The sequence below is a fragment of the Gavialis gangeticus genome, unplaced genomic scaffold (genome assembly GCF_001723915.1).
Source record: "Gavialis gangeticus isolate Ggan-Ray unplaced genomic scaffold, GavGan_comp1, whole genome shotgun sequence".
In the NCBI taxonomy this organism is placed as follows: Eukaryota; Metazoa; Chordata; order Crocodylia; family Gavialidae; genus Gavialis; species Gavialis gangeticus.
Genome location: NW_017728992.1, coordinates 43077517 through 43103487, shown reverse-complemented (window position 1 = coordinate 43103487; position 25971 = coordinate 43077517). Strand labels below are relative to the sequence as shown.

The following is a 25971-nucleotide window of genomic DNA, read 5'->3' as shown; positions in this document are numbered from 1 at the left end:
CCCTGATCTGGACATGTGGGGCAGCACAGAATGGCCCTGGTCCAGACCAGCTGGTGGGGAAGGAAGAGAGTGGCAGACGGCAGGTCAAGCGGCCTCAGCCTAGACATGCATGTGGGAAAGCAGCCTAGCCCTGATTTGGATGCACACAGGGAGATGGTGGGGTGGAGTAGCCCTGATTTGGATGCACACAGGGAGATGGTGGGGTGGAGTAGCCCTGATCTGGATGTGTGGAGGGTGGGAAGGGGGAACAGTGTGTGTAGAGGGTGAGAAGGGGGAACACTGGCCCAATCTGGACATGGGACTGGCTCTGATGCCACCATGGAGCCAATGGCCCAGGTGGGACTGGATCTGGCCATGCTGGGCTTCCACGTCTCCCCATTGCAAACTTTTCTGAGCTGTGAGGATCTCCCCATGCCAGGAGTCATGGCTCCACAGGCTGATTTGACCTAGCTGAGCACCCTGGTCTAGAGTTTTGTGGACTGAACTGAAATATTTGCAAAGTCAATGTCTTATCTAGCTTAGAAAGTATAAGACATTATAATACTTGACTGTGGTAATGGTCCATGTCAAAATGTGGATTAAGACCAACATGTAAGAAAGTGCATTCCTACCTGAAACCTTTTTCTTTTTTAAATACTAACACAGTCCAGCTTGAAGAGCAAATCTATAGATTTACTATAGAATTTACTAGAATTATTTTTTCTAGTAGAATTACTAATTCTACTAGTAATTAGAATTAGTACTAGAATTAACTTTTACTTAATCCATTTAATTTAAAACTGAACTGGTCATATGTAGGGAGCTACTGACTTACTGAATTCAAGGTTGCTGCTTCCCAATTTCACAGTCCCAGTGTGGTATCAGGCACCATTTTCACAGTCAAGCATGGTAGCCCCCCTGCCCAACACCTCTGATTGGCCAAGGGGTCCTGGAAGTCCCAAATTAATGGCTTCTCCAGACTTGGTCAAGCGATTGCCACGTTACCAAGCAGTCTAGGATGTAATTAATGGTTTCCCCAGGCTTGATCCTCTGCTTAAGCCCAGGCAAGCTATTAACTGCTGTATTATTATTAAACAGTAATGGCTTCCTCAGGTTTGATCAGGGGATCATGCCTGGGGAAGCCATTAATTGCCATGCTACTATTAGCAGGATCCCTGCATGATATTGTCTTGCATAGTCCACTGCTGAAATGTATTTGCTGGTCTTGGAAGATTTCTTCGCATTCATCTCTGCTCTTTGCAGGAGCATGTCTGCATGCACTTCAAAAGCTTGCGCTGAAACCCTCCTGGCTTCTCTGGCTGGCCCCTGACTGGTTCCTAGACTAAGCCTACATGAGGCTCAGCATCTGATTTGCACCTACTCCATCCCTCCTCTCTCCATCTCCCCCCTGCCCATCCCAGGACACCAGGCTTCCCATCATTTTTTTTTATTTGCAGCTCTCTCTCCTTTTCTTCTCCCCGCTGCTTGCTGGATGATTTTACATTTTTTCCACGGTCCCTGTGATTTCATGTGGGGACCTACCGATTTCAGTTTCCATGAAAATTGCAGATGACAAATTCAATAGGTCCCTAGTCATATGACCCTTCCAAAGAATGCTCCTAGTACCGATTAAGATCAATACAGATATCTTCAGAACTAACCAAATTGGTAAAAGGTTAGTTAAACAGCAAACAAGAGTAAAGAGTAAACAAAGCATCTGACAAGGCTAGAGAATCACTTAATTAAAAAAAAGATTAAATTTCTCTTTTAGGGGGTCTAACTTTATAACCCACCTGAAACCTCCCACACAGTTTGTAATACATACGCTTAACATTATTTCAACAAGTTTGGTTTAAAGTTTTATTTCTCCTGGGCTCAAGATTACTAATTTAATGCCTACCACCATGATCCACCAGGATCTTGATCTACCATGCAAACAACAGGTAAGGGATTTAAAAAAAGAATGTTTGGGGATTTAGTTAAATGATTTTCACCACCTCAGCTGAAGTTTAATTGCAATTCAAAGAAATCTTCTTCTTTCCTACTGGCTTATACATGGAACTAGAATCCATACAGAAATACGTATGCTGCTACTTACCCCTTGAAGTGGAAGAGAGGACAGATATTCAAGGATATCTCTCCTTATTGATGTCTCACCCTGGATATATTTTTGACCTTTGAATCCAGACTCAAAAAGTTCAGGCCACAGGCACCTGTGGATTCTCTGACCAAGCGCTTTTCACATTACTGTTTTCATTATGTTCATCTTGCTAAAACCTCCTACTTCTTTCATTATAGCAGATGGAACGGAAGTGACACTGAAGTGACTGTCTGGTTGGGAGTGACACAGAGAAGCTTTCAGTACCATGTACCTTTTCTCAGGTGGTACCTGGAAGTAAATAGCTTGTAAGGGTCATGCTCCTTTTTTTCTTTTTTTAAAGACCTGAAGAATGCTCTGCATTTGAAAGTTTGTCTAACTTTATCCCAAACATACAGCTAGTCCAATGAAAGCTAAATCGCCCACAAAAATCCTTGCCTCTCACATTCCACCTGAACCATTAAGGCTACAACATGACCCCAACAGTACCATTATCTTTACAATGGTAGTGTAAGGCCATGTGTAGATGAAACGAGAGGCGTGTGTGCATGACACTTTAAAGTGGGCTAAATGCTTTTGCACCGGTTTAATGGTGCTGGTGTTTGCAAGCCTCGGCAGCATATTGGGCATTAATTCCAGCCGCTGTAGGAAATTTGGCAGCATAATGCGCCTTAAATGACTTGGGGTGCAGCAAACTAAAACTCCTTTGAGGAATTTTAGTTTGCTGGCCCTACAGCAGCAGAGCGAAGCACTGGGCTCCGTGTTCTGCAGGAAGCCCTGCAGACAGCTTGGCAGCAGCCTGGGAAAGCAGGCTCTGCTCAGAAAAAGTGGCACGCCTGATCCCCACCCCCCCCAACCCCCAGAGCCTGCCTGAGCTGTGCAGGGGCCTGGTGCTTCCCTCTGTGGCTGTGGTGCCCCTGGGATCACCTGAGCCGGGTGCCTCCGGGCGGGGACTGCCAGAAGGGGGGTGGGGGGAGCGCCGCTGCCACAGAAGGAATCTCCAGGCCCACCCCCTTACAGCCCAGGAACTGCTCCACCTGCTGGCAGCGTACCTTCCCCTCCCCACCTGAGGCACATCAGCGGGGTGTATGCACGACATAGGGTTTTAATCAACCCTAAATTGAAGCAGTGTTTTTTAAAACCCACCACATCAATTTATGGCCCCATTTAGTCTACACATGCCCTTAGAATGATGTTTTATTGGACCAACTGTATAGCTGGGATTCAGTTAGACAATTTTTTAAATGCAGAGGATTCTTCTTTAGGTCTTTAAAAAAAAAAATGAATTACCTTTACAAGTTACTTACTCATCCCATCTACAGCAGTTATGAGTGCTGTATTACTTTCTCCTTACCTGGGGAGCAACAAATAAGTAACCTGTTGGCCTGAAATCAATATAATAATCTTGTTGAAAAAAAGAAAAGACATTCTACTTGTGAATACACACAAATGTTTACTGAAATCATCAATAAAATACCATCATGTTAGATATCGTCACACCTCTACTCGTAACACAGTTGTTCATAGATACACAAGATGCTTTACTGAGAAATGGCATAATTTACTGTGCAGTAAGCATGTGCACATGCTTACTGTGCAGGAAACCTGGCTAATAACCTGCTGGTTATTTCCTAAAGTCCTAACACTATCCATCCTTTTGGACTACACCCATCCTCAGAAACCCTTAAAAGGAGGGAAATATCACCCGGGAAGACCCAAGGAATAGTGGGAAGAGTAACTACTGTTGGAGAGAACTGGTTTTGTTCTTTGGTTTCCACCACATACAAAAAGCAGACCTCCAAAAGTAAGGAGAAGGGTAGAAAAAAAATCAGGTAAAGAACAGATATTAAAAACCAAAATGAACAAAAACCAGAGATGCAAGAGCATTTGTCCCAAAGAAACCCACAGTTCTTGAAAGTTATATGACAGATAGGGAGTCTTTCAAATGTCTGCAGGTGGGGGCCAAACTGAAAAAAAAAAAAAATTGAAAAAAGGACAAAGTGGGACATCATTACACAAGCAGAGAATACAGCTGACAACTTTCACTGTAATATTAGACTAGGCAATCTGAGCAGGGACCAAATCAGCCTCCCCACTCGGACCCCCTCAGGCCCCAGGGGAGGCGCACCCAGGCCAAGGGTCAGTGAGGATCTAGTCAGGGAACTTCTGGAGGGACTGGATGTATTTAAACCAGCTGGTCCAGATTATCTCCACCCCAGAGTGCTGAGGGAATTAGCTGAGGTCATTGCGGGACTTCTGGCATGGCTGTATGAGCACTCGTGGTGCTCTGGTGTGGTGCCAGAAGACTGGAGGAGGGCGAACATGGTTCCCATCTTCAAAAAAGGGAGGAAGGATGACCTGGGATACTATAGGCTGATTAGTCTTACCTTGATCCTGGGTAAGCTTTTTGAGAGAATTATTCTGGCACATGTCCATGAGGAGCCAGCAGGGGAGCTTATGCTTAGGGGCAACCAAACATGGGTTCATTAGAGGCAGGTCCTGTCAGACCAACCTGGTGACCTTCTATGATCAGGTCACAAAATCCTTAGATGCAGGGGTAGCAGTGGACGTAGTCTTTCTAGACTTTTGGAAGGGCCTTCGACATTGTCTCTCACCCCATTCTCATTAAAAAACTTAGGGGACTGTGGTGTCGACACCTACACAGTCAATTGGGTCACCAACTGGCTGGAGGGCTGCACCCAGAGAGTGGTGGTGAATGGGTCATTTTTGACCTGGAAGGATGTGGGCAGTGGGGTTCTGCAGGGCTCGGTCCTCGGGCCCGCACTGTTCAACATCTTCATCAGTGACTTGGATGAGGGGGTAAAAAGCACTCTGTTCAAATTTGCTGACGACACTAAGATGTGGGGGGATGTGGGCATGCTAGATGGGAGGAATAGGCTGCAATCAGACCTAGACAGGTTACCGGGGGGGCGGGGGGTGCAGATGAGGCCAGGATGGGTTTCAACACTGACAAGTGCACGGTGATGCACCTGGGGAGGAAGAACCAGCACCATACCTACAGGCTGGGGAACTCCCTTCTCGTCAGTGCAGAGGCAGAAAAGGATCTTGGAGTCATCACTGATGCCAAGATGAACATGGGCCAGCAGTGTGGGGATACAGTCAGGAAGGCCAACCATACCTTGTCAAGCATCTCAAGCAGTTCCAAGGAGGTGATGCTCCCCCTCTATGTGACACGAGTCAGGCCGCAGCTGGAGTACTGTGTCCAGTTCTGGGCGCTGCACTTCAAGAGGGATGTGGATAACGTGGAGAGGGTCCAGAGGAGGCCCACTCCTATGATCGGGGGCAGCAGGGCAGGCCCTATGAGGAGAGGCTACGGGACCTGAACCTATTCAGGCTCCACAAGAGAAGGCTGAGGGGGGGATCTAGTGTCCTGTTACAAACTAGTCAGAGGGGACCAGCAGGCATTGGGGGAGTCCCTGTTCCCACAAGCACTCCCAGGAGTGACAAGAAATTACAGTCACAAGCTGGCAGAGGGTAGATTCAGGAGGCACTACTTCACTGTCAGGGCGGCTAGGATCTGGAACCAACTTCCAAGCGAAGTGGTGCTGGCTCCACCTGGGGGTCTTTAAGAGGAGGCTAGACGAACACCCTGCTGGGATCATTTGACCCCAGTACTTTTTCGTGCCAAGGCAGGGGGTCGGACTTGATGATCTGCTCAGGTCCTTTCTGACCCTAAAAACTATGTAGTATGAATTAGAAGTGCACCGATATATCTATCAATATTGGATTAGCACTGATAAAAGGATAATTGACATTATTGGACATCGGCTTTTTTTGGCTGATGTACCTGATAATGTCACTGATAAATGTTGTGTGCATGTGCACAGCTGCGGGGGTGGGATTGGGGTGGCGGGAAGGAGGGGAATGGGGGGCCAGATTGAGGCCCCCCACAGTGAGGGAAGGAATGGGGCATGGGACAGAGTCACGAGGGGGTGGCTCCCTGTTGCTGTGTGCACCCTCAGAGGAGTCATGGAGGCATATGCTCCCCCGCCCCCAATTTGTGTTCATGGTGAGTAAGGGCTGTCTGCTGGGGGCTCGGGGCCAGGGGCTGCGCCAGCCTCTTCCTGGTGGGAGGCGCCGGGCTACTGTCACCCCAAAATTCCCCATAGCCTCTCCTCCCAGTGCTGCTTATTGACTCTGTTATTGACTTTTACCAGAGGTTCAACAATTGACACCCTTTTACTAAATTCTCTCAGGAATAAATCTATACTAACATCAACTTTTTAGATACCATCCTGGATCTGGTTTGCAGTATCTTAACAGACACTATATACAGAACATTCACAGACCAGCATACTTATGTCCACAAAACCAGCAACCATCCCAGATACACCAAGAAAGCTATATGTAATATACAGCAAGGCCCTCAGATACCATTGCATTTGCTCTGAGAATACTCATGACACCCACCTCAGCAACCTGAAAGTTTCCTTGCTGGGTTAAAGCAGTTAACAGAGATCATATCTTTAAACAAGCTACCCAAACACACATCAGTAACCTACTACCATACAAAAGAAACTACCCATTGACCATATGGTTCTGGTTGCCATATACAATCCCACAATAACACAATGCCACCTACAAGAAGGATTATCAAAAAATGTACAACCTTTTCTCAAAAAAGATAGCTTGAGAAATATTCCCAAGACTCCCTTCCCCTGCTCCTGGCCTTCAGACAACTCCCTCCCAACCCAGCCCAAGTCATCAACATAAGCAAACTTGCTTCTGATCAACAGACACCTATTGGGACACATCTTCGCCTTAGCAGTAAGCTTGTTAATATGTCTCCACTGCCACCACAATCAACACCTCCCACAAAAAAACCCTCAAAATCCAAGAGCCCTGTATCTCTATCACAGAACATAGGGTAATCTCATTCAATGCACCAAATATCATCATGGAAACTGAGAGTGCAACTAAACTGAAACTACACACCAGAATGAATACTCATAGAAAGAGTATAAAGGACTGACACAAATATCAGTAGGGGACCACTTCCCAAAGAATAACCACTTCCTTTCCAACTGCACAGTCTTTGTGCTCAAAGGGAATCTATAAAACACCTTCAGAAGTCAGGATGAGGAACTGAAACGCATAACCTTAACTGGACAATTAAAAAAAATTGGGACTAAACATAGATGATACTCTTATGGCTCTCTACATCTATCTATTATTTCTATTAAATTCCCTGCATAGCACAGATTATAAATCACCCTTTTCCTTCTTGAATAGACTTGCTCTTCAACAAATTCTAGATTGCCCGTTCAACTATATTTCTTTTGTCTTGTAAACACTCCTGAAAATATCCCTATGTTTCTAGTTCTGATTGTTTTTATTTACTTATGCATACGGACCTACCTAATTCATGCGGGCTACCCCCTGATTTTGCAGGCAGAACAAGGACCCAGGCAGCCATTTTGTGGACACAGCGCAGCAGGCCTCTCACATGCCTCTGACTGGCTGAGGAGCCCAGTGGCCTTGCCAACTGGTTGTGGGGGCTGCCAGTCATGCCACCCCACCCCTCACCACTGACTGGCTGCAAGAGCTGTCCATCATGGAGCCCTGCCCCTTGCCACTGATTGATGGAGAGGGGAGGGGCCACATGACAGGTAGTCCGCACAGCCAATCAGCAGTGAAAGGTGGGAATGGCAGCCATCTTGCTGGGAGCCCTTTGAATGGTCAGCCTCCACTTCCACTTCCCCCCCCCAGGTTTCCAGAGTGCACTGAGGACTACTGGTTCCCTCTGAGGAGCCAGCATTTTGCTTTCCCCTGCAGATTTCATGGACACTGCCTGGATTTCACAGGCAATGACAGATTTTGCAGAATCCGCATAACTGCTAATTTGGTGGGTCCCTACTTATGTTTTTTTTTTCTATCTTCAATTTAGCTGAAGTGAAGCCTTTCCCTCCTCCAAAGTTAGAATCACCTACTCATTCGATAGAATAATAAATATATAAATGTGTGATAGTGTGTCTATGGGTTAACACGCCTATCACAAAAACACCAAGTGGGGCATAGTCAAGCATTAAGTCTCTTACACTTACTGAAAATTACATAGACCCTACTTGTTTCCTGATCCCTGATGAATGAAGAGGCACACTGACAGAAGGGTCATATCACATGCTACCTGTGCCTTTTATTTAAACAAAGGCAAAAATAGAGGCATTTATTTAAAGTCCACTCATTAACCACCTCTGATCTTATATACTGCTATACAACAGTAAAAAGGTGAATACTGTGTGTGAACAGCATAATTTACAAAAGAACAGATTCTAACCACAAAGTCAGTCATTAAGCTTGAATGGTCTCGCTTCTTCAGGTTGCAACAGGCCTTTTGATTAGTTGCTGCTCAACTCTGGATTACATACATAAAAAGCTAGGGTAAAATACACTTCATGAGAGAAAGATTTTGGTAATCATCCTGAACTGATTTAATTGGGATATATTTGTCGAGACAAAAGCACTCTCCTCCTTTCCCCCCACAAAACTTAGGATTTATTTAGACAGCTGAAGTTTGGATCCAGGAATAAACTAGTCAGCGGAAGACATTTACTTTTACTTTTAAGATTATAAAGATATTCATTTCCTTATGAGAACAGGTGTATTTCTCAAATATCAGTTTGTTTTATACTAAAAAACAAAACACAAGTTTAGGAAAAGCATGTTTTTCTTCACATAGATAATCAGCTCGAAATATTATCAGGCATGAAATGCATTGATGTAAAAGACTAAAATCTCAAACAAAGTATCTAAAATTTGATTTTAAGGCAGGGTACATGTTAGAAGCAGAATTCAAAAGCTAGCACAAATCTGGAAACAGAACAAGGACTTGCCCTGTGAGAGAGTTTCAGTTTGCCTGGTGCTACCATAATACAGGTTGTGTAGACAAACAACCCCATTATCAGCTGAACCGTCACTAAATTGCACCACATGAACTGATATAGATAAAACTTTTGTTATATACCAGAAAGATGTGTGTCAGAGAACCTTGAAGTAGAAAGCAATTTTAGACCTGATTGAGTTGCAGACAGCACAGAACAATGACAGATAATTTGTTTCTACTAGTTTAATACTATATACATATATATACACATATATACATATACATACACACACACACACACACAAATAAAATAAAAATGTATATATAAGTGTGTGTGTGTGTGTGTGTGTGTGTGTGTGTGTGTGTGTGTGTGTGTGTGTGTGTGTGTGTGTAAAAATAAAATGCAAGTTGCAGACTAGTTGTGATGGAAATAAAATCTTTCAATTATCAATGAAGCTCACTAGCTTTAACGATAATCTTACAAAGAAAGGGTTACAGGGAAGAGGGAAAACAAAGCAAAAAACACATATTTCAATACCATTCCAAGGAAAATGAAAGAAAAAAAATAGCTTATATTGTTGAGCTACTAACTATAGGTATTATGTAAACATTCAAGCTACAAATACAATTCTGAATGGAAAAATTCTCTTACTTGTCAGAAATGGAAATCAGGCCTTCAATTTTCTTAAGCTTTCTTTCCACAACTAATTTTATTGACTTCTAAATAAAAGCTACTAAAGATAGATTGTGAACTTTAAGGATCTATCGATTCTTAAACTGTAGAACAAATTTAATTGTAAACACTAGTCTCATTAAAATATCTATACATGTATTAAGATTTATGATCTTAAGATTTTAAGATATTTCAGTTCATCATTAAGTAAAAAGAAATTGAAGTGTTACACAGCAATTTACCAGGTACATTCTTGTATTTCACTAAGTATAAATTACACATGAAAGTGTAAGCCATGGAAATGGAAAGTCCCAAAGTGCACAAGTCTGTTAATATTATAGACAGCAAATGGCGAACTTAATTCAAGTTGAGAAAAAATAGCTATTAACCTGCTAAGAGTATTGCGTTTTCATTGAACCCGCTTTGACTTCATTTTGCCCCTGCACCCCAACATAGGAACACACACCTTTGCTCATCATCTGGCCGTTTGATCAAATTGAATAGTATGTGTAGGAGTTGATCTCTCTCTTTGGATTCAGGATGGAGGCAGGCTGTACACAGTATGAGTGGGATCAATTCCTAAAGAAATTGTGGGTGGAGGGGAAAAAAAAAATCAAACAGAGTGAAAATGCTTTGGGCAAATATTAATTCAATGGCAAAAGAGAACAAAAAGAAATCTAATCACACAAAATTAGCACATTTACAGAAGATTTTTTAATTAAAAACTCTTGGTCTCCTAAGAAGTGACCTGGAAAATGTAAAAGTAATTCTGACATTCATAAATTATGTGCTAAATGTTTCCTATTATAACTGAGGGGAATTCAGCCCAATAAAAGTTAAAAACTTGACTAAGATGACTAGGATTAACATCTGTAGGCCAACTCTAACAATAACTGCAGGGCAGTTTATTCTACATGATCTAATAAATTGAACAAAAGTTGGTTAAAATATTAAGGTTTAGACAAAGCTCCTCCTGAAAAGCTAGTTGTGACTACATGGGAGTTAAAGAGAAAATTCACATTAGGCACTCACACAGTTTAAGGGATTTTTAAATAAAGGACATCTCTGAAGCTGAATTCTCATCCCAGAGCAATTAAATTCCCACAGGAACAAATAATAAATTTTAAAATGAGACTGCAAAGCATTATGTGAAAGGAAATTAAGGCTGTTCACAGTAACAGGAACTTCGTTCCTTCTACATACTCCCTCAAAATGGATGGTATTCATTCCCAGAGAAAACAATTTTAAAGATATGGACTGGAAGTCCCTTTCCTTGATGTCAGCGATCTTAGTCCTTTCCTACTTAGAAAAGGCACAAAAAGTTGCACTTAATTTCAGTAGGAAGGTATGGGAGAGAAACTTCATAGGAAGGTGGTAGAAAATGGAATGTTTGCTGAAAGAGAAGTAAGTAGTAAAAAGACCTCCAACCAGGTGAGAGTAACCCTTTCTAGTCCTGAACTCCCTCAGCATTCGTGACTAACAAGCAATGGAAGAACAGTTATGAGTTACAGGAACATGAAGTCTTTTCTAGTAATTTGTCACATTATATAGAAATTGCTTCAACTTTTTTTAGGTTCTAAGGAGACTAGAGTCTTAGACACTTTCAGTAACAGATTTTTCTAGTAGAGCTGAACTGATAAATATTATTTGGGTCGATACCAATGGCTGATTATTAACAAGCCACATTGACCAATACCGATCCTATTGATGATATGCAGCCCAGCAGCTTGGAGAGCAGCATCTGGCTGGTAAGACTGTTGTGGGGTAAGGGAAGGGGCAGACTGAGGCCCCTGCGTTGAGGGAGTGGGGCTGGGCACAGGATGCTCGTTTGGGGTGTGCGGGTGGGGGCGCAGCTCCTGCCACTGCATGCACCCTTGGGGGAGTCATGGGGGGCACATGCCCCCCAGATCTTTTTGTGTGGGTGTGGTGCCGAGCTCTTCCTGGTGCTGGAGGGACTGGGCTGGGCCTGCACTTGGGGTGGGAAGCAGCAGCAGTGCTGGGAGGGGGTGGGGACAACACCCCATAGCCCCCCCACTTGCAGCGCCACCGCCTGCCCTGCGGTCAGCCCCAGCCCAGTTCCCCTGCCACCAGAAAGTGCCCGGCGCCGCCCCTGCGCACAGATCGGGGGGGGGGGACGTGCCCCCCATGGCTCCCTCGGGGGTGCATGCAATGGCGGGAGCCACCTTCCCTCCCTGTGCCCGCTGGATAAGCCACTAGCTCCCTGCGCCCAACCCCTTCCTTCCCACCTCAACAGACTTACCAGCTGGACACTGCTCTCGAAGCTGCTGGGCTGGCTGCATCCAACCTGCAGCTGTGCATTTAGATAGCATTTATCAGCGACATTATCAGCCATATTAGCCAAAAAAGGCTGATTGGCGATTATGTCTATTTCCTTTTATTGATGCTGATACGATATGGACCGATGTATCGGTGCACCTCTCTTTTCTACGGTTCCTGAGAAGTAAATATCACTCTGATGGACAACCATCCACTTCCTTGGGCTTTTTAATCTATTGATAGGGAATTTTATTTCTAAAATTGAACATTGCCCAAGCTGGCCAAGACTTGATCATGGCAAAGCCTTTGCAATCCATTTGAAGAAAAAGTTGAACAAATGTTTTGCACTATGTCTTTTTCTCCTGAAGGTATATTTGGGGGACAGGAACTGAAATCCACTGCCATATTCTGAGAAGTACTCAGTTAAGCTGTAAGCTGAACATGATTTCTAGTTTAAGGTACTGGAAATATGCAGGTCCTCATTTTATATGTACCGGTTAGGGCATGGGAGTACCCATTTACCCCTGCAAAATCCGAAGGCATACAGGGATGGATAAAATGCAAGCTGGACTGCTCAATTATATCCTCTACTATATTTCTTATACTAGAAGTGACCAAGTATTCTTTAATACAAATATAGCCAAACGTGGTATCTATACTCTTTTTAAAGCTTCCTTTGATTTAGTTTTCTTGCTAACATTTGTTACTTTTTTATTTGAAGACTTGTTCCATCCTAGAACTCTGTATGCTGTATTTTATTCTTCATATTCCATACACTAAGATTTTGTATGCTTTCTAATATTTTTATGGTTATTTCTGCAAACAAACACAGTGGTTTCTGCAATTTTATGTGGAAACACCAGGGAAAAACTTACTAAAAATAAAATGCTGGCTCTCCTGTGGGAGCCAGTAGCTGCTGTGGCCCAGCCTTGCAGCCTGCTTGGAGGGGAAGTGTGGGAGGGTGAGGGGGGCTGGGAGTGCTGTTGGCACAAATGGGAGCAGCCAAGATGGTGGCCAATCCCTCCATCGCTGGTGGGCTGAGGGCTGCCTTTTGTGCGGCTCCACCATTCTCCGCCAATCAGCAGCGAGGGGCAGGGCCACACAGAAGGCAGCCCTCTCTAATCAGAAGCAAGGGGTGGGGCTGCACAAATCAGCCAGCCAATCAGTGGCAGGGGAAGGCACCACAAAAAGACTGAAAATAGCAGCTGCCTCCACAATTGGTCTTTGAAATTGTTCATTTGTCACCTCAATTTGGGTAGGTCCCTAACCATAATTAATCATAGAAATAATAGAAAATTTGGGTTGGAAGGGATCTCAGGAGGTCATCTAGTCCAACCCACTGCTCAAAGCAGGACCATCCCCAACTAGATCACCCCAGCCAAGGCTTTGTCTAGCTGAGTCTTAAAAACCTCCAAGGATGGAGAGTCCACCACCTCTCTGGGTAACCTGTTCCAGTGTTTTACTATACCCCTAGTGAGAAAATTCTTCCTAAAATCTAACCTTAACTTCCCTTGCTGCAACTTGAGACTGTTGCTCCTTCTTCTATCATCTGCTACCACTGAGAGCTGTCTAGCTCCATCCTCTTTTGAACCCCGCATATAGCTGAAGTCTGCTATTAAATGCCCCCTCACTCTTCTCTTCTCTAGACTAAATAAGCCCAGTTCCCCAACCTGCCCTCTCAAGTCATGTGCCCCAGCCCCCTCACCATTTTTGCTACCCTCTGCTGGGCTCTCCAATTTTTCCACATCCTTTCTGTAGTGGGAGGACCAAAACTGAACACAATACTCCAGATGTGACCTTACCAGTGCAGAATAGAGAGGAATAATCACTTCCCTTGACCTACTGGCAACACACCTATTAATGTAGCCCAGTATGCCATTAGCATTCTTGGAAACAAGGGCACACTGCTGGCTCATTCAGCTTATTGTCCACTAGCTCCCAGGTCCTTTTCTGCAGAGCTGATGCTTAGCCAGTCAGCCCCCAGCCTGTAGTGTACATGGGATTGTTCTGTCCTAAGTGCAGGACTTTGCACTTGTCCTTGTTGAACCTCATGCGATTCCTTTTGACTCAATCCTCCAATTTGTCTAGGTCACTCTGAATCCTAGCCCCACCCTCCAGCAAATCTAATTACTCCCTCAAGCTTGGTGTCATTTGCAAAATTGCTGAGGGTGCACTTTAAGCCACCTTCCAGGTCATTGATGAAGACCTTGAACAAAACCGGCCCCAGAATTGACCCCTGGGGTATTCCACTTGAGACCAACTGCCTACTAGACATTGAGCCGTTGCTCACTACTCTAAGCTCGATGCTTCAGCCAGTTTTCTATCCACCTTACAGTCCACTCATCCAGCCTGTACTTCCTTAGCTTGCCTGCAAGAATGTTGTGGGAGACTGTATCAAAAGCCTTGCTAAAATCAAGGTACACCACATCTACTGGTCTCCCTGCATCCACAGAGCCAGGTCACCTCATTATAGCAAGCAATCAGGTTGGTCAGGCATGATTTGCTCCTGAGGAATCCATGCTGACTGCTCCTAATCACCCCTTTCTCCTCCAAGTGCTTAGAAATGGATTCCTTGAGGATCTGATCCATGGTTTTTCCAGGGACTGAGGTAAGGCTGACTGGTCTGTAGTTCCCTAGATCCTTCTTTTTCCCGTTCGTAAATATGTGCACTATTGTTTGCCCTTTTCCAAGCTTCCAGGACCTGTCCTGATTGCCATGAGTTTTCAAAGATGATGGCCAATGGCTCTGTACATCAGCCAACTCCTTCAGAACCCTCAGGTGCATCCCATCTGGTCCCATTGACTTGTATATGCCTAGCTTTTCTAAATAGCCTTTAATCTGTTCTTTTGCCACTGTTGACTGCTCCCCTCCCCTCCAAACTGTTGCCCAGTGCAGTACTCTGGCAGTTGACCTTGCCTGTGAAGACTGAGGTAAAATAGGCACTGAGTACTTCAGCCTTTTTTGTATCCTCTGTCACAAGGTTGCCTCCCCAATCTGTAAGGGACCCACCCTATCCCTGATCCTCCTCTTGCTAGCAACATACTTATAGAAACCCTTCTTGTTCCCCTTCACATCCCTTGCTAGCTGCAACTCCAATTGCACTTTCGCCTTCCTGACTTTATCCCTGCATGCCCGAGCAATGCTCTTGTATTTTTCCCTAGTTATCTGTCCAAGTTTCCACTTCTTATACGCTTCCTTTTTGTGATTTAGTTCATTGAAGAGGTCCATGCTAAGCCAAGCTGGTCTTCTGCCATATTTGCTAATCTTTCTGCACACTGGGATGGTTTGTTTCAAATATTTTGGTGTATCTTGAACTCTGCTGTAAGCTATTGGCTCTGGCTATTAATTTATGAACACTCCTTTGAAGTAGGGATAATGCTATACAAATAAAAACATTTTATTTTAAAATTTTCTGAAAATGAAGGCATTTTTAACGTAGTGTAAAAATGTTACAACTGTGAAGGTCCAGAATTTATTTTCTTTGTCAGAGACCTGACAAAGAATATGCTGCATTTGAAAACTTGTCTAACTTTATCCCAACTACATGGTTGGTCCAATAAAAAATAATCACCCTAAGAAATCACTGCCTGAAAGCATTTTTAGCATTTTGGATCTCTCACTGTTATGGTCATTAGCTATATTAAAGTTTCTGGACAGTCCACTCCCTTCACTGATTTAAATGCTTGGAGGAGGGGAGGGGAAAAAAAGAAAAACCTCTCACAAACAGCTTGAACATAACTACAACTATTGTATCTCAAGTTTAGGAATCTCTTTAACTTTTAAAAGTCCTTTGAGTAATTAAGAAAAAATTGACAAAATGGACATTTTCTGGTTATCAAAGGATAAAACTATTAATATACAATTGGATATAAACTCACTCCTGCATGGAAGACTGATGAGTAATCTAGAACCATTGATATGGGGCAGACACAAGGCTAATTCTTTACCTTGCAGAAAGCTGGTTATTATAGCAGATGGAATTAGTTGTATTTTCTTGTCCATTGGTCACATTCTTTCGTGCATACTATGGGAGAATGGAGCCTTCTCTGCATCGCTGCATCAGTGCTTCTATACTTCCTTCTAGTAAGGGGAGTGGAGAAACAGTGAGAAGTCTTGAGCAGTAGTGTCCTACTTTGTGTTCCCTATAAAACTTACGGAAGATGACAACAGGGGAAGGTAAAAGTGGAGGCAAAAGGGGACTTTCTGCTGAGTATTGGAGGAGTTCTACAGTTGCTGCAAGTGGACAGAGTAAGCATAATGAAGTTTCTCGAAGTCTTGAAAAAATGCATCTCTCTCCCATCAATCAGAAAGGGGAAAAGGAGAAAACTGTTGTACAAGAGCTGCTATAATACAAGCGGAACTAACATTGTTGCTTTTCTATCCTGCCATCTCATGTTCTGAGTGGAGAGGTACTCAGTAAAGACCATAATAATCCTTTTGGTCAACAAAAATGGCACAGTAAAACTGTATATGTTACAATTTTCTGGAGAAGAGGCAAGCAGCCAAGTGCTAGAGCTACTAAAAGCCTCAGAGAAGTTAGCAAATTTTGGCACCATTGAGATTATGTATAGTGCCTAATAGTCAAGGAGAGGGCTTCCAGTACTATTTTAAAACCTTTTGCCTTCCTTGGGAAGGAATACCACACCTGAGCTGAAAGGATAAAAAGTGGGATGTTAAGATTCTGAAAAAGCTTGCTTTTCTTCCTCTGCTCAACAGTTTTGGTCCTCAATGTCCTGTTATGCCTTGAAAGGTTCTTCCATTCTCCAACATCTCTAACTATAAGAATGGCTAGATTAAACTCTTATTGGCACCAGTCACCACCATCAAAGGAGAGGATATTTGGAAGTGAGACACTTGCTTTCTCATTAGATGCTGAATACATTGCCATTGTATAGCTCTCAGTATCTGTAACTTGACAAACTAGGCTGGAAAGTGAATACTACATGTCAGAGGTCTCATGTTCCCCATTAAGAAAGTATGATTACACTAGGGATTAATGTCCATATGTAGGCTATGCAGAGTAAGAGTAATGCTAAGATTATACACAATGATTTCGATATGGGGTAAACTAGGTGAGGTGAGTGTTATGACCCTGCTTGAGGTTGACTGAAGTGCTTTGTCTTCTCTCTGTTCTACCTCTTGGTCACTTATACATGTTAGCTACCCTACATTAAAAAAAAACTCACCAATTCTTCAGTGAAGAGCATACCAAGTGGCAACTCTTCCTCCTGACTTCAAATGAGGAAGTTCTAGTTTTGGAAATGGACATGTTTTCATTTATGTACAGAACTAGCAGAGAAATAAATCCAAGTATTTATGCATAAAATCTAAAAAACTTCATGCAAATAACTAAGATAACACACATGTATAATACTCTTCACCAACAGCCAAAGGAAAGCAACTTACCAAAAGCAACTACTACAACTCCAGCTATATGCAAAGCAAATTCTTCTAAAATTAAAAGCAAAAGAGGGTTTCTTTAAATAATTAACTGCATGCCTCCCACAGCAAAACAAGCTTGCACCTCTTAGCCTATAGCAAATTATTTTCAACAAACACTCTTCCCAGTTCTGTTGTCTACAAGACACTTATTCACCTATCCTTCTAAAACCTAATGAAGTGGTTTAAATATTAACGTTCTGCATACTGGAGAGCTCACAAGCAAAATGATCAGCCTACAGAAGAACTCTGGCTTTGTAAATTGAGATCAGTGGCTTTTTTGTAATTTGAGAGAAATGTTAAACTTCTACAATTTTGATATGATAACAAGTAGTCATATCATTCAGTATGTACAAAACAGGACTAAATAATAGTTGACTTGGGAAGTTTTTCTTAAAAATTTCTTTACTCATGTTTTAAATTTACAAGCAATGTTAATGCCATTTTTGATGAGTGCCCTCTGCAGAAAGAGTAGAGGAAATAAGGAACACTTGAATGTAACGAATGAACTAATTGCAAATGTTAATGTCCAACTGACTCCCTTACATGACTTTGGTGAAAAACAGGCTGTGTTTATGAATACCTTTTATAGGACAAACTACATAGCTGGAGAGTGAGAAAATGAGACATCAAATCACCAGTGGGAGAGCATTTGTTCCTGCACAACCACTCTGCCTCTGACCTCAATAAGCCTTGTCCTCAGGGACAACCTACACAAATACTTTGACAGGACAGGCCTGGGAACTAACAATTAACTTTCCTGGACACTGAAAACCGTAAACTAAATGCAGGCAGAAGTTCTGTGCCTCATTACAATTTATTTCCTTCCTTATGTAACCTCTCTTTGCTCCACAGGTGGTAACTACCCTCTTCTGTTAAGAATGGTCTTATACAGCAGTGCTGCTCAAGCTTTTGGCCACATGGGCCTGACTGGGCCTGGTGCTCCACCTGGTTTCATGCCCAGATAAGGTCCAAAAGCAGCTTCAGCTGGCTGCCATATGCTGGGATCAGGCCCTGTGTTGCATCTGACATAGCAGGCAAGACCTGGGGCTCCCCACAGGTCTGTACATATGGGAATAGGGAAGCAGTGCCATTATTCCCCCTTCCAACAAATTTTTGGACCTGGGGGGTACCCCATAGGCCAGATGACATGGCACTGTGGGCTAGAGCTGGCCTGCAGGCTGGGGCTGCTGAGCACCTTGTACAGTATTAGATTCTCTATTTCAAATTCCACTTAGGAAGTCTATAGCTACTTCCACTGGCTCTTTTTCACTCTGTTTCATTGCCTCCTTGTTTGTTTTTTATATAAAGGGACCACTTTCAACTTACATTAGTTAACCTGGTATTTAGCTCAAGCTTTATTTGCTTTTTTTCCAGATCTAAGGAAGGACTTTCAGTGCCTGAAAGCTTGTCTATTCTCTCTCCTAACTATATAGTTGGTTCATTAAAAGATACCAGATACTACCAAAGCCCCTTGCTTCTCACATATATAATAAGACACCTGAGCCTGAGTTTTAGTTTCAAAGTCAAATATCTGAAGAAGTCTGAGAATGAAAGCGTCTCAACATGTACCTATGAACAGCAGTATCTACACCTTAAAGCCAACATATTTTAAAGTTAGTTTTACTTTCTCCCAGAGAGTGAAGACTGGCACCACTTGACCAGCATTTGCTATTAAAGATCCAGCACTGTTTTCCCTCCTCTTCAGCTTCATAATGAGAAAATAATCTACAATTCCAAAGTATTATTCTTTAAAAGTTCTTAATGCTACAGAAGATAACAACATTCTGTGGGCTAATTTATGGGAGATTATTTGATAAAGCATCATTGTACTGTTGTATAGCTGTTTCTGCCACTTTCTGGTGATTATATGATATTTGAAGGGAATAGAAGGGACAAAAGACAGCAGCCTGGTAGTTTAAACATTTTTTCTTTAGCCAAACTTATGTCTTCTCTGACATAAATTGCAGCCTCTTGATGAACTCTGTAATGGTGTACAAATATTGGTAGACTACCAAAATGTTTTAATGTTATGACTCCTAAACCAATGCAATAGGCTAACTGAAAAGGTGTAAGAGATTCAAATAGAGTCTGTCTATTTTTTTAAATTTAGAACAGCAGAAATATTTTAATATTATAGCCTTAAAACTTGCTCCTGCCCATGCTCTGCTGAGAGAATTCCTATGGCGGACAACAGATATAAACCTACATACAACAATAGCTGGATTAGAACAACAATTTAAGTTTTAGAAATGGTAAAAAAAAAAAAAAGAGAGATTTGACTACCATTATATAATCTTTCTGGACTACCTAAAGAGACTGCTTTCCTCCTTTAAGACTTTAGTGAAAGATCTCATTTTTGGCATGTTATCTCTACTCAAACATCAATGGAGCTAAATACTTAGCCAGACAACTTTTACCTTAAATATATTATTACATTTTAGTGGAACAAGAACAAAGCAAGTAGCTTTCAACCCAGACTGTGAATAGTATTAGTTTAAGATGCCATGCTTGCAAGGAACAGGATCATGGAAAGATCCTGCACAAGCTCCAGCTGTGTTTTTTTTTTCGTTTGGTTCGTTTTTTTGCAGATGGAATTGTTTGCAACCTATCTGTACCTGAAACCACGTGGCTAACAGTGTCTTCTGGTATTACTGTATTTGCAAGTAGCTCTTTTAATTAACATAAGTCTAGCAGTTTGTCACAGAAATAAATGTTAGAACATCAGCTTGTACACGCAGAAGCTTTATACTCATGAACACATTTCAAATTTTTAAATCAGTTTTATACATCTCTTCATATTGCTCTACTGAGAGAGACTTTTAGAAACAATTTTAAAATACTGATGGCTTCTGTAGCCAAGAATGCTTTGATCAAGCCAGAATGATCAAGATTTTTTCTTCTTTTTATTGTATTACCTGCAAAAGTCTGAACTACAGCCAGGGACAAAAAAGCAGCACCAACAGCTTTCTGAAACTATCAGTGTTTTCTAATGACCTAATGGCTAAGATACAGTTGCCTTCAGTGCAACCATATTATTACTGCTGAAGCATTTCTAATCGAAAGGTGAAATTGTGTAATAAAATCAAAATCTCACGTTACAAGATTGAAGCGGGCTTCTAAGGAAGCCTTGGTTAAATTGCTTCTAAAATTTTGCCCAGTTAACTGACAATATAAACCCCTCATAAGTGATGGACCATTTTTAAGTGTTATTGCTAAACCCTGGCTGGTCAACTTCTTCAGACAGGACCCACATCTTTGTCTGCACAACAATGCCCTGATACCATTCAGGGACATTCTTAATAAAATCTGACTGATGATCAGCCTTTTTCCTGCTAGCTCCAAGATACTGTAACTCAAGAATGTTACAATAAAGAAAATAAGGCAGTTACTGTGTGAGAAAATACATATTAAACACACAGTAAACTTTCTATTCAGTCCAGTTCTTACTTGCAAAGTAGTTGGTAATATGGAAATAAAGGAACTCCTGAGGGTTTGTTTGACCATTTATCCCTTTTAGGCTTGAAAATAAAATAAGAAGGAAATAGGCTAAAATGTTGCAACAATACTAATGCATTAACAGATTATGCTACAAGCTGTGGAAAAAAGCTGGATCATCATCCTGCCAAGCAGAACTGCAAAAAAACCCCAAAAAACAAAATAGAAATTAAGCACTGATCCTGGCACATTCACAGAATTATTTTGCAGTAACACTTGAGAATCCTCACATAGAATATTCAAGAAAACATCTTCCTTAAATAATGTTTCTGAAAATTTCAGATGCCATGCACATCTCAGAATGTCACATCAATCACTGAAAACTAGTAAGTAGCTAGGGAAATTTAAGTCATTAAAGGATCAGTACAAATTTCTTGACTTAAGGATTTTTCAATAAGCCTTACATGGGTTTATGCCAAACGCATTACTATAAACCTACCATACTGTAGGTCCCCTAAAGACTAACACTGATTCCTCAAGTAACAAATGAACTATATATTTTAAAAGCGTTTTAAAGAGTAAAGCAATATTCTATTGCTTGAATTTGGTTTGCAATTACCTACTTCTGATTATATGCAAAATTTACAATGAAGACACAAGCAATTATCTGTAAAAGGGGTCTTCCCACTTTTAGCTCTAGAATCAATAACGTCCTTTTCTCTAATTTAATAGACTGCCTATTATTATTTAGAACCCCCAAATCCTTCTATGCTTAAGATTAGCAAAGTGTCATCATTTTTTGGTTTCATAACAAATTTGGTTTAATATTATCAATGTAACCAAATGCCTGAGGAAAATGTATTCAATAGATTTAGTAAAAGTCTATATGGAAAGAGCTATCAAACACTATTTCCATGTCATTTTAGGTCAATACATGAAAGACTGCTAAGGAACCTGATTGACAACTATCTTTGTTAAATTTAGACAAACTAGTCACTATCCTATAATACCTGGGTACTTGAATTCTCTTGCTTTAGAAATAATCATAATAATAATTTTCTTTAACATGAGTATTGAAGCTATGGCAAACAGATGGACCTACAGTAGCAGTTAGTCTTGCTGAATGCTAATGGGCATCTTAAGCATAAGAGGAAGTATTAAGATACCATGCAGTTTTACTGAACTCACCTGACAGAGGTGTAAAACCATTCTCTAGGAACAGAGATGCATGCACAAGAGTAAGAATGTGATTGCAAGTAACAGAATTCCATGTAATAAAGACAACATCTCAAAATCAGCACGGCAACATGATGAAAAGCAAACAAAAATGTGTTTGGTTTCCTCACCTCTCGTTTTGCAAGCAGTACGTTAGGAACAATGTGGGGCAGACAACGTCCCAGCATTAACATGACACTTTTTTCACTGTCGGCGATCCGGGACACCTAGAAATCCATTTTTTTTAAATGAGACACAGTGACAGCAATGCGACTTTTTTAGTTTATTATGGTGCTTTTCAGAAGAACGTTTGACCACTTGCCAGAGAACAATTTTATTTTTTCCTGCACTAATCAGCACTTTTGGAATCAGCATGAAGCTTCCATGCCAACTCTGAAGGCACAGAAATGCACGTGCAAGAAACTGAATGCTTCTCAAGAACTATAAAAAACCACCACTAATAATTAGGTCATATTTCTGCTCAAAGACCGTTACCCAATATTTAGTCCAAATCTCAAATAAGGAAACATTATTTCTTAAATAGTCATCTATATGATTCATTTAAGAAATCAGTGTACATACCAAGCTTTGGAAAGAGCCAGAATTATTCCTGCATTAGTGACTGCCATTAGATAGACAACATACCCTTTCTGATTCTATGACAATTGGAAAATATACCTCGGATCCCAAACGGCTGTCTGCTGACATCCGACAGAAAGATAGTAGTGCTTGATGGAAAGCTGGTGACAACTTCCTGAAATAGTATCAAGAGAGGCAAAAAGGATCAGTCAAAGGTGACTAATGGAAGCTTGCTTATCCTCTCAATTTTAGTTAACTAAGTGACATCTGGCAGTGTATTTGGGCACCTGCTGAAATTAACGTTGACATACATTTTACAATGTTGTAACTGAAATTAAAAAAGTATTAAGATTTTTTAAAACCAAATTGTCACTTTGAGATGCATAAAAAGTGATTGGCCTAATTAACAAGTTATTTCTAGAGCTTTCACATTCCTGAAGCCACCAAATGCACAGATAAAAATGAGATTAGAGTGTGAAAAAAGGGAAACCAGTAACTCGAGCAGCATAGGATCATACAATCTCCATAACCTGAGAAAAGTATTTTTGCTCATTTTCTGATGTTTATTCCCAGCCCAGCAATTTTCCACTTTGCTGTACATCAGAGCCATCAGTGAATTACACTTCTCCACCATTAAGTTGCAGTCTTAGACATCATCGGTTATCAAAAATTACAATTTCTGATTGCAGATCTTTTTTAGCATAACTTTTAAAGGGAGGAAATGTAAGATTAGCATGAAAGGAGTTGCTGACATGGAGGTGAGCAGGCAAGATGGCTGTCGCCCTCACCCCCGACTGGCTGAGATGGCTGGCCATCATGTGGCCCTGCCTCTCTTCTCCAAGCAGTGGAAAGAGGTGGTGGGGGGGGGGGTCACATGATTGACAGCCCTCTCCACCAGTCAGTGATGGTGGTGGTGGGGGGGAGGTTGTCACTGGGACCCCTCAGCCAGAGGTGTGGTGGCAGCCCTACCACAATAAGCCCTTGAAAATTGCAGCCGGCCCCATGATCTGCCCATGAAACTGGTTGGCTGCTGCCTCAAGTTGGGTAGAACTCTACTTACAGAGAGTACCAATACCTCATGACAAACTAACTTGTGTAGTTTCATAGTTTCTAGGGTCGGAAGGAACCTGAGCAGATCATCTAGTCCGACCCCCTGCCATGGCAGGAAGAGCACTGGGGTCAAACGACCCCAGTAAGGTGGTCATCCAACCTCCTCTTAAAAACCCCCAGGGTAGGAGCCTGCACCACCTCACTTGGAAGCTGGTTCCAGACCCTAGCCGCCCTGACCGTGAAGTAGCGCCTCCTGATGTCCAACTTAAACCTTCCCTCCGCCAGCTTGTGACCATTGTTCCTGGTCACTCCTTGCGGCGCTCGGGGGAACAGGGACTCCCCCAGCGCCTGCTGATCCCCCCCAACCAGTTTATAACAGGCCACAAGATCCCCCCTCAGCCTTCTCTTTTGAAGGCTGAACAGGTTCAGGTCCCGCAACCTTTCCTCATAGGACCTACCCTGCTGTCCCTTGATCATACGAGTGGCCCTCCTCTGGACCCTCTCCATGCTGTCCACATCCCTCTTAAAGTGCGGCGCCCAGAACTGGACGCAGTACTCCAACTGCGGCCTGACCAGTGCCGCATAGAGGGGGAGGATCACCTCCTTGGACCTGCTCGAGATGCATCTGTGGATGCACGACAAGGTGCAGTTGGCCTTCCTAGCCGCCTCCCCACATTGCCGACTCATGTTCATCTTGGAGTCAATAATGACTCCCAGATCCTTTTCCACCTCCGTGCTGACAAGAGGGGAGTTCCCCAGCCTGTATGTATGGTGCCGATTGTTCCTCCCCAGGTGCATCACCTTACACTTGTCTGTGTTAAACCCCATCCTATTCTCCTCCGCCCATCCTTGTAACTTATCTAGGTCCAACTGTAGCCTGTTGCTCCCCTCTACTGTGCCCACATCCCCCCACTGTGTAGTTATGACAGTGTTTCAGAAACTAATGGCAATTGTGAAATAAAACTAATTTTATGTACAATAATCATTTACTGGGCTACATGAATTCTCCACACAGTTGTGCTTGTTTGTAACACAGGCATTGCCATGAGTCACAAGTTTCTTGAAACTGTCCTCAAAGCAGCCCTTTTATTTCTGTGACAATTTTCCTGAACTGTGAGTTGCATTGCTACATCACGAGCAAATCTACACACGTTACTTTAAATTTTAACTGGAGTTGAGAGGGAGCCTGATGACCTGTGAGACTATTCCAGTCACAGCTCGAAAACTTTATTAGGATTCACAACAGAAGAGACTTATTTGTGTTACTAAATACAGTGCTTATGTAGCCTTGGATTCAAGGGAAAAACAAGTCCACTGGCCAGGCTTCTTTATTCCCTTTGGGACTTTCGCTGACTTGGTTCCTCTTTTTTACTGAACTTCAGAGAACTCCGAAGGTCACATGGTTTAACTATGATTATATAGATTATATACTTTACAAAGAGTTTTCCATCTTTGGTTATGGCTTTGGATCAATACCAATCCTTTTCCGTTTCCTTGAATAATGTGAGTGCACCCTATAAGTGCCTAAAGCGCATGCTTTAACTTTTGTCATTGCTAGATAGATCAAGCTTAGGTCATTCTTAATTTACATCACTGCTACCTAGATCAAGCTTAGGTCAGGTCATGACATGGCCTGTTACCCATGGGCCATGCTGCACACTGCCCACAGTGCCCATGAAGAACCTCTTTCAGCAATTCAAACAGGTAATTATCACTTGGCACAAGATTGGGACTATAGGGCAGATGTGGTAAGATTTCAAACTTCAGTCCACACAAAGTCTCAACAGACACTTGTTGCACTGTGTGGTCTTGCACTACCATGCTGGAAAAGAACACCTTGCTTTAGCTTTCCGTGTTATCTGGTCTGAATAGCTGGCTTCAGGTGGCTTTGGAGAATATGGCAGAGGTTTTGCTGTTGATCATGACCAAATGCTCCACTTAGGGACAAAAAGTAGTCCCAAGCAATCCCAAATGGGATGAGCAAGGTCCTTCCAAAGGATGGTCAAGTTTGGAATTTTTTTGGCAGTGGTGATGTAAATTTTCACTGCGTATTTTGCCTTTTGTAATTGTAATGGTAGACCCAGGTCTCACCCCCAGTGATGATGCCAAGAGTAACCCCTCACCTTTGTCCTGTACATGTTGCAGGAGCTGGATACAGTTCCACATGTTGTTGTTTATGTGCATCTAATAAGCTGCTTTGGCACCCAATGGGTGCACACTTTGCAGTAATTCAGGTGATCTTGTTAAATGGCACAAATACTGCTAGCACTTTTGCCAGTAGTTCAAGAATGCTCACTCGCTTGTTCTCATTAAGAAACTGGGGGACTGTGGTGTCGACACCCACACAGTCAAATGGGTCGCCAACTGGCTGGAGGGCCG

The 25971-nt window shown here is 42.4% G+C and overlaps 1 protein-coding gene across 4 annotated transcripts in view; it reads right to left on the bottom strand.

The window, feature by feature from the left end:
• KIAA1468 (KIAA1468 ortholog) overlaps window positions 1-25971 on the bottom strand; it is a 168138-nt gene that overhangs the window by 60896 nt on the left and 81271 nt on the right. For all 4 annotated transcript variants that reach the window (XM_019521674.1, XM_019521650.1, XM_019521665.1 and 1 more), the window contains 3 exons: window positions 22642-22717; window positions 22095-22190; window positions 10061-10173 (listed from right to left, as the gene is read on the bottom strand). In XM_019521674.1, the coding sequence (XP_019377219.1) occupies window positions 10061-10173; window positions 22095-22190; window positions 22642-22717 (285 nt within the window). The remainder of the gene's footprint in view (window positions 1-10060; window positions 10174-22094; window positions 22191-22641; window positions 22718-25971) is intronic.